Here is a 12,830-nt window from a genome sequence, read left to right as displayed (position 1 = left end):
CCGGCGAGGCACCCTGCACCGCGTTCGTGGTGGTGTGGCAGTTCCTCTCGGGTGTAAGAGCTGCGGTTTACTATGATATTTTATTTTTTTGGTGTTTGTTGGGACTGTCTTGCTGAAGATGGTGGGGGTGGTATGAAAACTGTTAATCTTGTACAGAACGACTGAATAAATTGTTTCAAAGTTTCCAAAATGCTCTTTTCCATCTCCTTACCTCCAGCTTCCTGACTTTGCTTTCAAGAGTTTGCGTGTCAGCTTAGATGATCATCTCTTGATGATCTGTTTCTTGAGTGAGTAATGAATTATTTAGTGTTTTAACTCGAGTCTCTTACGTGGCAAGTATATTTACAGCTCCGTTTCTAGCCGTTGCGGTGGTAGGATTGTGTCTTCTCATTCAATGTGCTCCTGCTGATGCTCGAAGTTGACGTCTGCTGGCAAGAACGAGAAGAACGAGAGCAGCAGTGGGATCCTGCGCGATCATGTCACTCGCAAAGGTAAAACAAGGGTGTCAGCCCCCAACGCCGGGGTGGATGCACGGTGAACGCTCATGGCCGCCCTTGTTGACAGCAGTTTACTGGGGTTCGGGTATTAGCTGAGATTTGGGAAAAGGGAAACGAATGTGCTCTAGATGTGGAAGCCCCTGGTGCCATCCCAGTGCCATCCCTCTCTTCCTGCAGCTGCAGTCCCATTTGTTAGTGCGGTTCGCTCCCATCTAACGCTGCTAATTAGTGCCAGCTCTAACGCTGCTCCAGCAATTTTCCTCTTGGAAAAAGAGTCAACAGCTAAAAGGAAGAGTCTTAGTTTTTTTAACTTTGACTCTCAGCTGGCATCTTTCTGTAAAGCCAAAGAGGCTGCCGTAATTAATAAAGAAAAAACAACTTCTGCTTGGATCCACTGCGGTTTTATTTTGTACTATAAATAGAATTCCCCTCTATTTCCCATTCCCTTACACAAGTAAATGAAACATGTAGCTGCATGGAACTCCATCCAGTAAAATACCAGCACGAATGGCTTTTAACCACGAGGTGAGCTAGCTGTGTTCCGAAGGCACTCTGCGTTTGGTTACTTGCATGCTTTACACTACCCTCTTGTGTGTTGGGCAACACTGCCATCTCTTCACGTACTTCTTGGTGACCTCTGGTGGATGAATGCTCCTCCTGGATCTACGGCTGACGCCATCAAACAACTTCTGTTTCGCTCTTCCCCTCCCACCCCCAGCAGCACAGGCACGCAGGTGAACAAAATGATGGTGTTTAGGGATGAACGTGGCGATACCAAACTGGGATGCGCGGCACGCCTTTGTTTTTACAGAGCTGGTTTTCTCAGAGGACGATCCCGTCGTTTAGTCGGTTGTCCGCGATGAAGCTGTCTGGCTTACCAACATGCAGCTGGCGTAACCAGCTCCTGGCTAGTCACCTCGGAGTCATCTCGACCTTCAGGCTCTCTAATGACTGCTGTATACAGCTTTTTATGCGACTGTGTGAGTATATGTTGAGGAAACTGCAGGTTCTACTGAGTCTTTGGACTTGGGGTACATCACTCCTACGGCTATTTGTCTTGGTTTCCGTTACGTTGAGCGATTCGGTAGGGATGAAGAGGGGGGAGAAGGTTTTGCTGTAGTCCTGACGAATGTGTTTTCCACCACTGGTGGTGCTTTTCTGCAGCGTATGGCAGCAAGCAGTGTGGCTTCATAGCATGGCTGGGGCAGAGGCTCTAGCATTTTGGAAGACGCAAAGGAGGGCAAGGATTTTGCAGTGATCTGGTAGTCTAACAAGTGACGCAGCTCTGACTAGCTGCTCCTAAGAAAAGTTTCTAAAGTGGAGGGAGCGATCTGTACTTCCGGACACCAAGACTGCCAACTCCTGGATCGACATCTCCTTGTTGAGGTAACTGTTGTACTGAGCCATGGTTAGCCTTCCGCTCTTCAAGGCGTCCTCAATTGAGAACTCCCTACCGGACTTTCTGTCGAGGATCACAGATGATTCCCCATTGGGACCCTTTATTGAGATCTCCTCCCAGTCACATTCCTGACTCTTCAGTTTGACAAACAGGCTCCATTCAATGAGGCCAAACACATGAGCTTCCTCTGGAGACATTTCTTTTCCTGTGTCGGGGTCGATGACCACAATGGAGCGCCTCAGGTGGTTCTCTCTTTGTTCCCTCTTGATCGCCACTGTCTTGAGGCGATTCTGGAGTTGCTCGATCTCTGCGTCTTTTTCTCTGGATAACTGCTTCAGATCATCTAACTCTCTTTCCAGAGCCTGGAATCTGGAGTCCAGGTTCATTCCACTGTCCACGTGCGTCATGTTTCTCAGATCCCGAGCTTCTGTTGCTGTGAGTTCAATCTCTGACTGCAGTCTCCTTGTTTCCATCAGCAGGTTCTGTTTCTCAAGGTGTAGTTTGTGGTTTTCCTCCCTTAGTAAGTCTAGCTCCTTTGATGACTTGGAGTTGTTGAATTCCACCTCGGAGAGCCTGGTTTCGAGGAGGTTGATATCGGTATCTAGCTCCCTCTTACGCCTGCTTTCTTCCTCCAGATTGCTCTTCAGCTTTTGAATCTCGTACTCCGTGTCTCCTTTGTCCACTTGGACACTCTCTGAAAAGACCACTTTCTCTTTGACCTCCATCTTCTCCAAAGAAAGGAGCTTCTTTCTCAGGGCTTCTAGTTCGGTTTGCAAGACTTGTCTCCGGTGCTTCTCTTCTTCTAGCTCCAGCTTGAGGAGAGAGTGCTCTTTCTCTTGCTGGGGATCTTGCTGAAGGATCACTTTCTGTTTCACAGTCACTCGTTCTGTTGTCTCCCTCTCCTGTTCTTCTAACTCATTCAACCTAATCTTCAGCCTCTGCACCTCCAGTTCAGCCTCTCTGCGGGCCTGTCTCTCCTTCTCAAGTTCTTCTAGCTGACGCTCTAGCTCAGACCGCCTCCTCTGCAGCTTGCGGAGTTCTTCACGGAGGCCATCGATTTGCTTCAGCTCGCTCTCAATGCTCTGAGAGAAGGAGTTGACTTCAGCTTTCAAGGCAGGATCTTGCTCATACTTTACTACTTCCTGCTGGACCACTTTCTCCTTCACCTGGGAAAGTTCTTCCTCCTTCTGTCTTACTTTCTCTTCTTGGAGTAGCCGTTCCCTCTCCAGGTCAATGTGTTTCATCTGCTCATCTGCTAGCTGCACTCTCAGAGACTCTACCTCTTCTCTAGTCTTGGGGTCTTCCCGAAACTGCAGAATTTCTTGAACAACTTCCTTCATATGCACTTGAGGTTTGGTATCTTTCAAAGCTTGTATCTCTTGTTTCAGCTGGTAGATCTCAAGGTCAGCTCTTTCAATTGCTCCTGTCCTCTCTATGATTTCCTCCCGGAGGTGCTGTAGCTCCTTTTCAGTTTCTGGATCATTCTTGTACTTAATGACCTCCTTAATGACTTCTTTGACTTCTACCAGTGGCCCTCTGTTCCTCAGAGCAGCCAGTTCATTCTGGCAGCTCTTCAGCTGTTCGTCACCACCTCGGTACCTCCTCTCCTGCTCTACCAGCTCCAAACGAAGGTTGGCAACTTCATTTTCAGCCTTGGGATCGGGGCGCACAATCTCGCGCACTTTCTCCTGGACAACCACCTTGGTGTTCTCTTCTTCCAGCAGCTGGATCTTCCTGAGCAGCTCAGCCTTTTCCCGCTGGTTGGAACGACCCTTGGACTTCTCATCCTCGTACTGGCGCCGGAGCTCATTGACCTCTCTCTCAATGGCCAAGTCTTTCTCTACCTTCAGCACCTCCTTGACGGTAATCTTGCCCTCGGCGATGGCCCGTTCCTTCTCAAGACGTTTGAGTTTGTCCTGGAGGAAGCTGAGCTCTTCCTCGTGCTTCTGCCGAAGGGCGCTCTCCCTCTGCTTGTTCTCTTGCAACATCCGGAATTCCATCTCCAGCTGAGGATCGTTCTGCAGCTTCAGCACCTCCTTCTCCGTTACCTTCTCCTGCTCTTTGTTCTTCTCGCTGGACAGCACAGCAATTTGTTGGCGTAACAGGATGACTTCGTTCTCCCTGGTTCCTTCCTGCCTCCTGAGCTCTTCCAGTTCTTCTTTGAGCTTCAGGATTTCATCGGCTTGAGCCTTATCTTGTTCAATACGCAGTACCTCTTTCACTATATACTCCTGCCCTCCTTCCCTCTTCTCGTGCTCCAGGACACGCAGCCTGATTTTAAGGGCCTCCAGCTCATCCTGGAGCACCTGGTTCTTGCGCTGCTCTTCTGCTAGGTTTTGCTGCAGCTTGTGGAAGCTCTCCTCCAGCTGAGGGTCAGGCACTTTCTTCAGCAGTTCCTTCTTAATGACAGTTTCTTGGGGCTTCTGGCTTTGCAGGTGGACAATGTTGCTCTGAATCGCTTCGATCTCCGCTTCTAGCTGTTGCCGACGCTGAATCTCATCCTCGAGCTCTTTCTTCAACTTCCAGACTTCTTCCACGGGCCTTACGGACTTTTTTGTCTGGATCAAGTCCTGTGTCACTTGAACCTCTGGCTGCTGTTGTTGAAAAAAAGAACGTGTAGTCAAAAAAACCCCAAATAATCATAACTTGGTGCTTATTTTTAGTGCCTCCTGTGACAAAATGACAGGAGGATGTTGAGCTTGGTTACTGGAGGTGGCCTATTGCAAACGCTGACCAGGGGTATTTGCAAACAGGTGTCTCCTGAATGGCCTTTGGATTCCCAGCTTTCTGCAATGCCTGTTGCTGCAGAACAAAGCTTTTAGCCACGAGAGACACTAATTCTGGCACGGGCTTGGCAAAAGAAGCATTAAAAAGGATGTGGAGCTTCCTAGGATGAGTGGGAGATGGAATGGGGAAGCACAGAGGGGTCGTCTATCTGACCTAAGTGTCTGCTGAGTGATGATTTTGGGGGCAAGAAACACGAGCTGGATGTGCTTCCAGTTCAACTTGTAACAGCAGAGGCACACGTGAGTGTTATTGACATGACTGTCCTTCCAGTATGACGTTGCTCCTGGCGATCGCTTACCTGTCGCAGGAGGCTCTGAGCGAACTCCAGGTTCTGCAGCCTCTGTTTGTTCACAGCATTCACTTCGGTGAACTTGGCTGCCAGAACAGCTTCCTACAGAACAAAAAACGCGTTGAGAAGAGGTGGTGGGACCAGGGGTGCTTGGTCAGGCTTGCTGAATAGAAACAACAGTAGCCCTGGGTGCTCTTCTAAAAACCTACAGTGGTCATCTGCTGAGCTTTGAGGGCGGAAGAGCAATCCTCGTGCGCTCTCGTGGTCATACTGTATGTTTCCTACTCAAGATAGGCAAAAAAAGATGCAGCTGAGGAAGAACCGGGTGGACACTTCTGCCTGCCTCTATGCAGGATGAGTTTGAGGCGGGCAGGGAACAGATCCTGCGTAAACAAGTAGCTTGTGGCCCTCTCTTCCTGTATTTCTGTCTAGGGTACACCGTCTTTGGTGGTGAAATCTCGCTCTTCGTTTGGAAGTCTGGAGAGGGGAAAACTTTTCAGGTTCTTGGCTTTTCTCCCCCCTTTTCCCTTTCAGAAGGAAAGTGCTAAATGCAGTATTTTCCCTCTCTTGTTCTGGCCAGCCTAGTCCAAAAAACTTGATGGGTTAAGAATGATGAAAAACGTCTTCCTCCCCTGATTCTCTGCCCTCCCCTGCAGTCACCTCTAGGGCTGGGGCTGCTGACAGTAAAACAACTGTTTGTGAACTTCCCATTGGTCTCATAAGCTGTCATCTGCTCTAGCTTGCTGTTGGCCACCCCTTATTTACCTCCTCTTTCACTTTTGCGGCCGGAGACTGGAGCCTGGGCTTCTTGCTTGTGTACCCGTTCCGCCCGTTCTCTAGGTCGAGGATGGACCGTAGCTTCTCTGCTTCCAACTCATAGTCCTGTGAGAAGAAGTTCCCAGGAGGAAAGTGAGATTACTGGGTCGCCTTCATGCACAGGGTCCTCCTAAAACCTGCCTTTAATGACTCCTTCCCTTGACCTGTGTGTTGCTGAGGATGGTGGGATGTGGACCTCCCAGCAGGTTCTGAGTTGGGTGCTGCCCTGTGACCGTGACAGCACAGCTGCACGTGCGTGCTGACCTTCCAGTTACCGACACTGGGCTTGGAATGGAAACCCTCCATTCACAGACAATAAGTGAGCCAGTTGCCACGTCAATGGCCACGTGATGTCAACGTCAGAGCAGATATAACCTGGTTTTAGCTCATCAGTTGACTGAGCAAGGGCACTAGGCTTTCTTTAGATGGCTACTTGTAGGATGTTGGTGATTCTCCCACTCTGCTCTGCTCTGGTGAGACACCCTCCCCCCCCCCCCCCCCCCCAGTACTACGTTCAGCTCTGAGGTCCTCAGTACAGGAAAGACATGGAGCTGTTGGAGTAGGTCCAGAGAAGGGCCGCCAAAACGATCAAAGGGATGGAACACCTCTCCAGCCTGAGTGAGATGGGGTTACTTGGGCTGGAGAAGCCTCCAGGGAGACCTCATTGTGGCTTTTCAGTACTTAAAGGGAGCTTATAAGAAAGATGGAGACTTTTTTAGTAGAGACTGTTGTGACAGGACAAGGGGTGATGGTTTTAAACTAAAAGGGGAGATTCAGACTAGATATAAGGAAGAATTTTTTTTTTACACTGAGGGTGGTGAAACACTGGACCGGGTTGCCCAGAGAGGTGGTAGATGCCCCATCCCTGGAAACATTCAAAGTCAGGTTGGATGGGACTCTGAGCAACCTGATCTAGTTGAAGATGTCCCCGCTCATTGCAGCAGTGATGGACTAAGTGACCTTTAAAGGTCCCTTCCAACCCAAACCAGTCTATGAGTCTATGTTAAAGTTCTCCCACCAGCAGAATTGTGGTCCTTACCTTCACTGCCTGCTGGTATTGCTGAGCTGTGGTGGAGACCTTCTGCACCTCCTGTTCCTTGCTTGCAATGTCGCTGAGGAGCGCCTGGCGTACAGAGATACGTGTCAAAGGGAAGACAAAATCCAAACGCTCCGTTCAGCCTTTTTGAGGGCTGCCATTAAAATTGCAACACCAAGCATCACAACCTTCAGCTGCCCTGCTACATGTGACCAAGGCACAGGTAGGAGAGTGGGACCTTATGGGGTAAAAATAAAGCTAATAAATCTTTATATGTATCTATTTTATGTTCAGGAGCTGTCTGAACTCTATTCCCTATCCACTCATGTTGTTCCCTCTCCTCTCCCCGTGCAGCCCAGGGCGTTCGCTCTCACAAAGAATTACCGCTTGGTTCTTCAGCTTCGTTTCCACTTGCTGGATGTTGTCGGTCTCCTGGGGCTCGTAGTTAGGTATGTTGCACAGGAACTGGTTGACTTTGTCGTAGTTGGTGCGGTAGTTGGAATAGGCGCTTTTCGCTTTCTGCAGCGTCTGTGTCCTGTAGGGGCAGCGGGCTCAGCTTCAGTAGTCACATCTCTCATGTCTTCTGCAAACACCTCTTAACCCACCCCCGCTTCCCCTGCTCCCTAAAGACACATTTGAGCCAAAGACCCTATCTCTGCTGCAAGAACACTTCATCCTAAAGGTTGCCCAGATCTACCCAGCCAGTGCATGCCAGGAACCTCACTCTCTTCCTCCTTAGACCTCCCTGGAAGCCCTCTAGAACCGCTCATTCCTATGCCTCTTCCAGATTCTTCCAGATACTCGCTGGAGCGAGTCCAGAGGGGGGCCACAAAGATGATGCGAGGGCTGGAGCACCTCTGCTATGGAGACAGGCTGAGAGAGTTGGGGCTGTTCAGCCTGGAGAAGAGAAGGCTCCGGAGAGACCTTCCAGCACCTTCCAGTACCTAAAGGGGCTACAGGAAAGCTGGAGAGGGACTTTGGACAAGGGTGTGTAGTGACAGGACACAGGGCAATGGCTTTAAACTGAAAGAGAGAAGATTTAAAGTAGATCTAAGGAAGAAATTTTTTACATTGAGCGAGGTGAAGCACTGGACCAGGTTGCCCAGAGAAGCTGTGGCTGCCCCATCCCTGGAAGTGTTCAAGGCCAGGTTGGATGAGGCTTTGGGCAACCTGGTGTAGTGGAAGGTGTCCCTGCCCATGGCAGGGGGGTTGGAACTAGATGGTTTTGAAGGTCCCTTCCAACCCAAACCATTCTATGATTATATGATTTAAGTGTGGTTCCAACTCCACTGTAAATATCCCAGCTCTCCAGGCTGGTCCAGTCCTAGCTAGATCCTATCCTAGAGCCTCACCTGTGGTCGATTTGCTTGCTGAGGTTGTTGAAGCGCTGGTTGAGTTTGTAGAGCTCAGCTTCCTGCCGTTCGATGTCGGGGCAGTGCTCCTGGAACTTGCTGGCCAGGGTGTTGGAGCACGTCTTTGTCCTTAGCAAGTTCTGCTCTGCTTCGTTGAGCAGGAACCTCTTGGATTGGAGCTCGGTGCCCATGGCCTGCAGAAAAAGCAGGAGAGAGGGATTCTCCGGGGTTACACACGTTCCCCATCAACTCCAGCTGCACTGGAGCTGCAGAGGATGCTGAGGAACGGCTGAGCTGCAGCAGTGCTATGAGTGGTGGAGAAAAGCAAGTTAGAGGCTGTGTTGTAAGCGGAGCCATCTGGTAAACCTGGTGGGGAGAAAAGCCAGATCCTGCTCCTTCCCCACCTGTCAATCTTTAAAAGCAAGCATGCTGTGTGCAAAGTATCTGGTGCTCCTCACGCAAGCCTTAAACCCTGTTCCTGCCAGTGCAGCAACTCCAGAAGGAGCTGTGAAAGCTTTTGCGTGCTAGTCTGGACCTGGGGGGTTGATGGAAAAGCTGAAGAAGGACATAAAATTCTGTCCTAGCCAGTTCTTGGCCTTTCTATAGCAGAAGGATTGCCAGTTTTGGTTGGTAGCTTTTCCTAGCGATAACTGTTCTCAAAGCCTTGCCAGGTCCATCTCTTTCAAGGATGCCTCTGCATTGCTTTTCCCAGACCATTTTATCCTTCACTTCTCCATTAGCCCTTTCCTCAAATCACAAGTATTCAACTGGGATTTGATTTCTGGTTTGGGGATGGGAATGGTTCACGTTTGAAGTAGGTGGTGGGGATCACTGCAGTTAACGTGAGGTCTCGTCTCCAGCTGGGGGAGGCCACCCCTCTACCACCTGATTCAAGCTTGTGAGTTGAGGACCAATCACCCCAGCTTTTGGAAAGCGGTTTTGTACGTGGAGCACGTCAATAGGGTGGAAAACTAGCTGGAGAAAACACTCACCAGCAGCTCTTCTTTCTTACAGTCTACCACCCGCAAGTCCTCTGGTACCGTGTCATCTATGACCAGTTTGTTCTCATAGGTAGACAGCAGGTCTCGCCCTTGTTGCAGGCTCTTCTCAAGGTGCGTGGCCACCTCAACTCTGTATGGACACAAGAGGAAAGGTGTTTAAACACATCTGCACCCGTCTCCCACAGGATCCTACGTCATGCCAGGCTCAGCCATCACTAAGGCCATATGACTTACTTCTCTTGGGCAGCGCTGAGCAGCTGGACCACGCGGTCGTACTTCTTGTTGGTGTTCTCCACCTTGTTCTTCACTAAGGTGGCACTGCCAGTGTTCGGCACGGATTCGATGAAGACCTCGCACTCCTGGATCTTCCTCGTTTTCTCGGGTTCAATGCGACGGACCTCATTGGTGATGTTCTGCAGTAGGGATAAAGCCTTTAGAGCAACTGAGCTAGGACCTTGTGGAGACAAAGAAGCTGACCCTTGGCTGTCCAGCATGGGAAGAGAAGTCAGGGCTGGATGCTCGTGTAGGGGACAAATGGATATTTTCTATTGACTTTCTGTTGACTTGTATCTCTGGGGCAGGCTAGCTAGCCCTTAGCAAGGAAACTCTGGATGGGGAGTGGTTCCCACCAGCTCTAGCTCAGTCAGGAACACGCTGGACTCATCTGGACCTGTTGGGCTCTGCAGCCTGAGGGATGCAGCCTGGACATCGAAGTGCTGCAGGCAGTTGGAACAATTTGCTTTCACTTGTGGTGGCCCTTGGATTTTGAACACAGCCCTCGGCAGGTGATGTAACCAGGGCCTGAACTTCCTCCTAAACCAGGGGAGGTTTGTGGTGTGGAGCCTGGCTTAATTAGGGCTCTGAAGGAGAGGAAAGGAGCAGGACGCTACCAGCACTGGAGCGGAGCAGAACAGGTCCACAAGGAAAAAACAGTTCCCTGGACCATAAGTGTCATCTTGCTCCTTTCTGAGCTGGTGATGGTGGTGACAAAGTTAGTGTCCCTGCTGTGCTCAGAATATGGGCAGGATGGAAACTTGAGGGCTCCCCTCTCTGCAGCCATCACCTTTTCCCTGTTCAACCTTCCCATGACTGAGCTGGGCCAGGAGCAGGGCAAAGGTTTTGGCTTCTGAGGCTGCTCAAAGGGCTGCTCCCCATCTCCACTGGACGCAGCAGCCAGCTGTAAGCATCAATCCATGCCCGCGTGCTCCTGGGCTCAGGGAGTGCTTACAGTGAGGACCACCCTGGAGACCCCCTGGGACCACGGTCCCTGTATGGCACCATCGATCTGCTTCCACAGCCCCAGACCTTCAAGTCCTTGGAGCGCTCAGTGCTGTCCTGCACAGCCCGACTCTGCTCCAGCGGCGGACGGAGGTTCGCTGTGATTGCTTTCTCCTGCTTGTCCAGGTCGCTGTTCACTTTCTCCAGCCCTGCCAGAAGCTGGCGTCCCCGAACTGATGCAGCATCTGGATAAACGAGGAGCAGGGACCAAGTTAGAGCCGGCTAAAAGATGGGTCTGGGCTCAGTCCCACTGGTGAACGCAAACCCGCATCCCCCTCCGCTCCCTGAGCCCTGCCTGCTGCGACCACAGTCTGGCCGCTCTGCCCCTGCACGTGTCCCAGCACTGGGGTCCCCAAGGACCCTTAGGAGATGGGAAGCTCTCGGTGACATCCCACCAGTGGGGGTGGACATGGGCCACCACCTAAGTTCAAGGTGCCTGGGAAGGGGCAAGCCCCAAGGCGCTCTTGCAGAGCCGCACCTCCGATGCTGTCGGCCTTCAGCCCCTCGTAGCGCTGCTGGAGGACGTACTTGCAGTTGACAGTCTTCTCCTTCACAGTCACGTAGTGATGGGCGATTCTGCAAAATGGGACGGTGTGGCCATGAGGTCAGAGTCGGGCCCTCGGCCCCCTCCGTCACCCTGGCACCCGTCCCACTGCTGCTCCAGGAACAAGGTGCAGCTCCGGAGGGGCTCCTGGGACCTGGCCCCTCGCAGCGGCCATGATGTGAGTTGGGGAGAGGCACCTTCAGCCCATGTTGGCAAAGGGGTAAGAGCAGTGTTTTCACCCGAGGGGTGAGAGCAGGGGGCAGGCAGCAAAGGCAGGTGCTGAGGGAGGGGTGGGCAGCTCCTCCCACCATAGAAGGGAGGACTTATGTGGTTCTGAACTGGTTCTGATCTGGTGTGCAAGCAGGAGGGTGCAGGAATCCCTCCGGGAAGAAGCCCAAGGCTTCGAGCAGGCATTGTTTCCCTGTGAGCGCTGATGGGGTGGCCTGGGGCCGGTGAAGGCAAAGGCTGCTTGGGGCAGCGGGAGGGTCCGGGGGGCTGGGGGCAGCTGGGGGGCACGTACTGGTCAGCCAGCGCTATGGCCTCGGCGTCGGGCGGGGGGATCATGAAGCAGACCCCTGGGGCGCTGATGGTGTCCCCTGAGCTGTCCGCCACTTCCCAAACGTCTCCGCTGTTCTTCTGCAGGGTGTAGTGGGCTCCTCGGCTTATCTGGCCCTGCGGGACAGGAACCAGTCACAGCAGCAGGTCAGGAAACACCACCCAGCCCTGCTCCGCGTCGGCAGCCCCCGGCGTAAACCCCAATCTCTCCTCTTGGCACCCACTCGCTTCTCCGAGTATCTCCCGTTTGCCAAAAACTCCTGCGCCTGCTCTTCCCTCCCCTGAGCCTCCAGCTACAGAGCCGTTCCTCCTCTTGCAACAGCCACCACGAGCACGTTCCCACTAGGACGGAGATGAGGAGGCGTTTCCCAGGCTGTGCTGCGGCTTTCCCTTTCGGAGAAGCGGGCAGCTGAGTCAGCCGGAGCCGCTCGCTCCTCTCCGGGCTCCCGCGGCGTCTGCCCGGCTTTGCTGTGCCCCATCCCGGGGGTCAGTCCTGGCGGTGGGGCTGGAAGTGGGGGGGATGCGGATGACCCGCCGGGACTGTGATGGTGGGGTGAGTTTCTTTGATCGGAAACATGCCCGGACACTTTCGCAGGGAGTGTGGGAATGTGGGAACGGAACCAAGCCGGGCTGTCGCAACCTCCCGAAGGGCGTGTGATAGGCAACACCGTCCGCAGGGCAGACGGGGGCTGTGTCCTCCCAGACCCCTCCTGCAATGCTCCTTTGCCCCGTCGCCGCTTGGGCACGGGCAGAAACTGCTCCTTCCCCCAGTGCCTCCTCCATCCCCAGTGCCCCCCTCCGAGGAGACGGTCCCTCCCCACGGGACGAGGGAGATGTTACCTGCTCGCCTTCGTACTCGCAGAGAGCCTCCACGGGGACGGGCTGGAGCGGCATCTCCCGGCGGTACCGCAGGGGCAGGACTTGCTGGCTGCGCTCCTGCAGGGACTTCACCACCGCCTCGTACTTGTCCAAGGCCTTCTCCTGGTCCTAGCACAGGGTAATGACCAAAATCAGTAGGGAAATGTGGGAAGAATGAGCTCCTGGGCTTGTACCAACACTGCTGGGACAGAAGCCACAGCTTCTCTTTTGCTTTTGCTAGTGAAAACATCTCCTGGGTCCTGCTCTGCAGCCGTTGTGTTCCCACACCAAGTGCTCCTGCACTCTCCTGCCTACTTTTGTGGTCAGGCTGAGGACCAGGACCATGTCCGTAATAGGCCCTCCCTGGTGTATGGTCCGCATCTGTGTGGCATCATAGAATCACAGAACGGTTTGGGTT

The 12,830-nt window shown here is 52.7% G+C and overlaps 1 protein-coding gene across 1 annotated transcript in view; it reads right to left on the bottom strand.

Moving 5' to 3' along the window:
• Positions 1-387: 387 nt before the first annotated feature.
• Positions 388-12,830, bottom strand: part of PPL (periplakin) — a 28,211-nt gene continuing 15,768 nt past the window's right edge. Inside the window, exons 11-23 of the mRNA XM_086622512.1 lie at positions 12,395-12,541; positions 11,520-11,671; positions 10,934-11,031; positions 10,483-10,640; positions 9,412-9,590; positions 9,169-9,307; positions 8,177-8,370; positions 7,209-7,359; positions 6,828-6,911; positions 5,738-5,854; positions 4,982-5,074; positions 1,835-4,490; positions 388-428 (exon numbers count right to left, since the gene is read on the bottom strand). Of these exons, the coding sequence (XP_086478638.1) occupies positions 388-428; positions 1,835-4,490; positions 4,982-5,074; positions 5,738-5,854; positions 6,828-6,911; positions 7,209-7,359; positions 8,177-8,370; positions 9,169-9,307; positions 9,412-9,590; positions 10,483-10,640; positions 10,934-11,031; positions 11,520-11,671; positions 12,395-12,541 (4,209 nt within the window). The remainder of the gene's footprint in view (positions 429-1,834; positions 4,491-4,981; positions 5,075-5,737; positions 5,855-6,827; positions 6,912-7,208; positions 7,360-8,176; positions 8,371-9,168; positions 9,308-9,411; positions 9,591-10,482; positions 10,641-10,933; positions 11,032-11,519; positions 11,672-12,394; positions 12,542-12,830) is intronic.

The sequence above is a fragment of the Tauraco erythrolophus genome, chromosome 17 (genome assembly GCF_009769465.1).
Source record: "Tauraco erythrolophus isolate bTauEry1 chromosome 17, bTauEry1.pri, whole genome shotgun sequence".
In the NCBI taxonomy this organism is placed as follows: Eukaryota; Metazoa; Chordata; class Aves; order Musophagiformes; family Musophagidae; genus Tauraco; species Tauraco erythrolophus.
The sequence above is the reverse complement of the archived record's forward strand: the minus strand, read 5'-3'. Positions and strand labels throughout refer to the sequence as shown.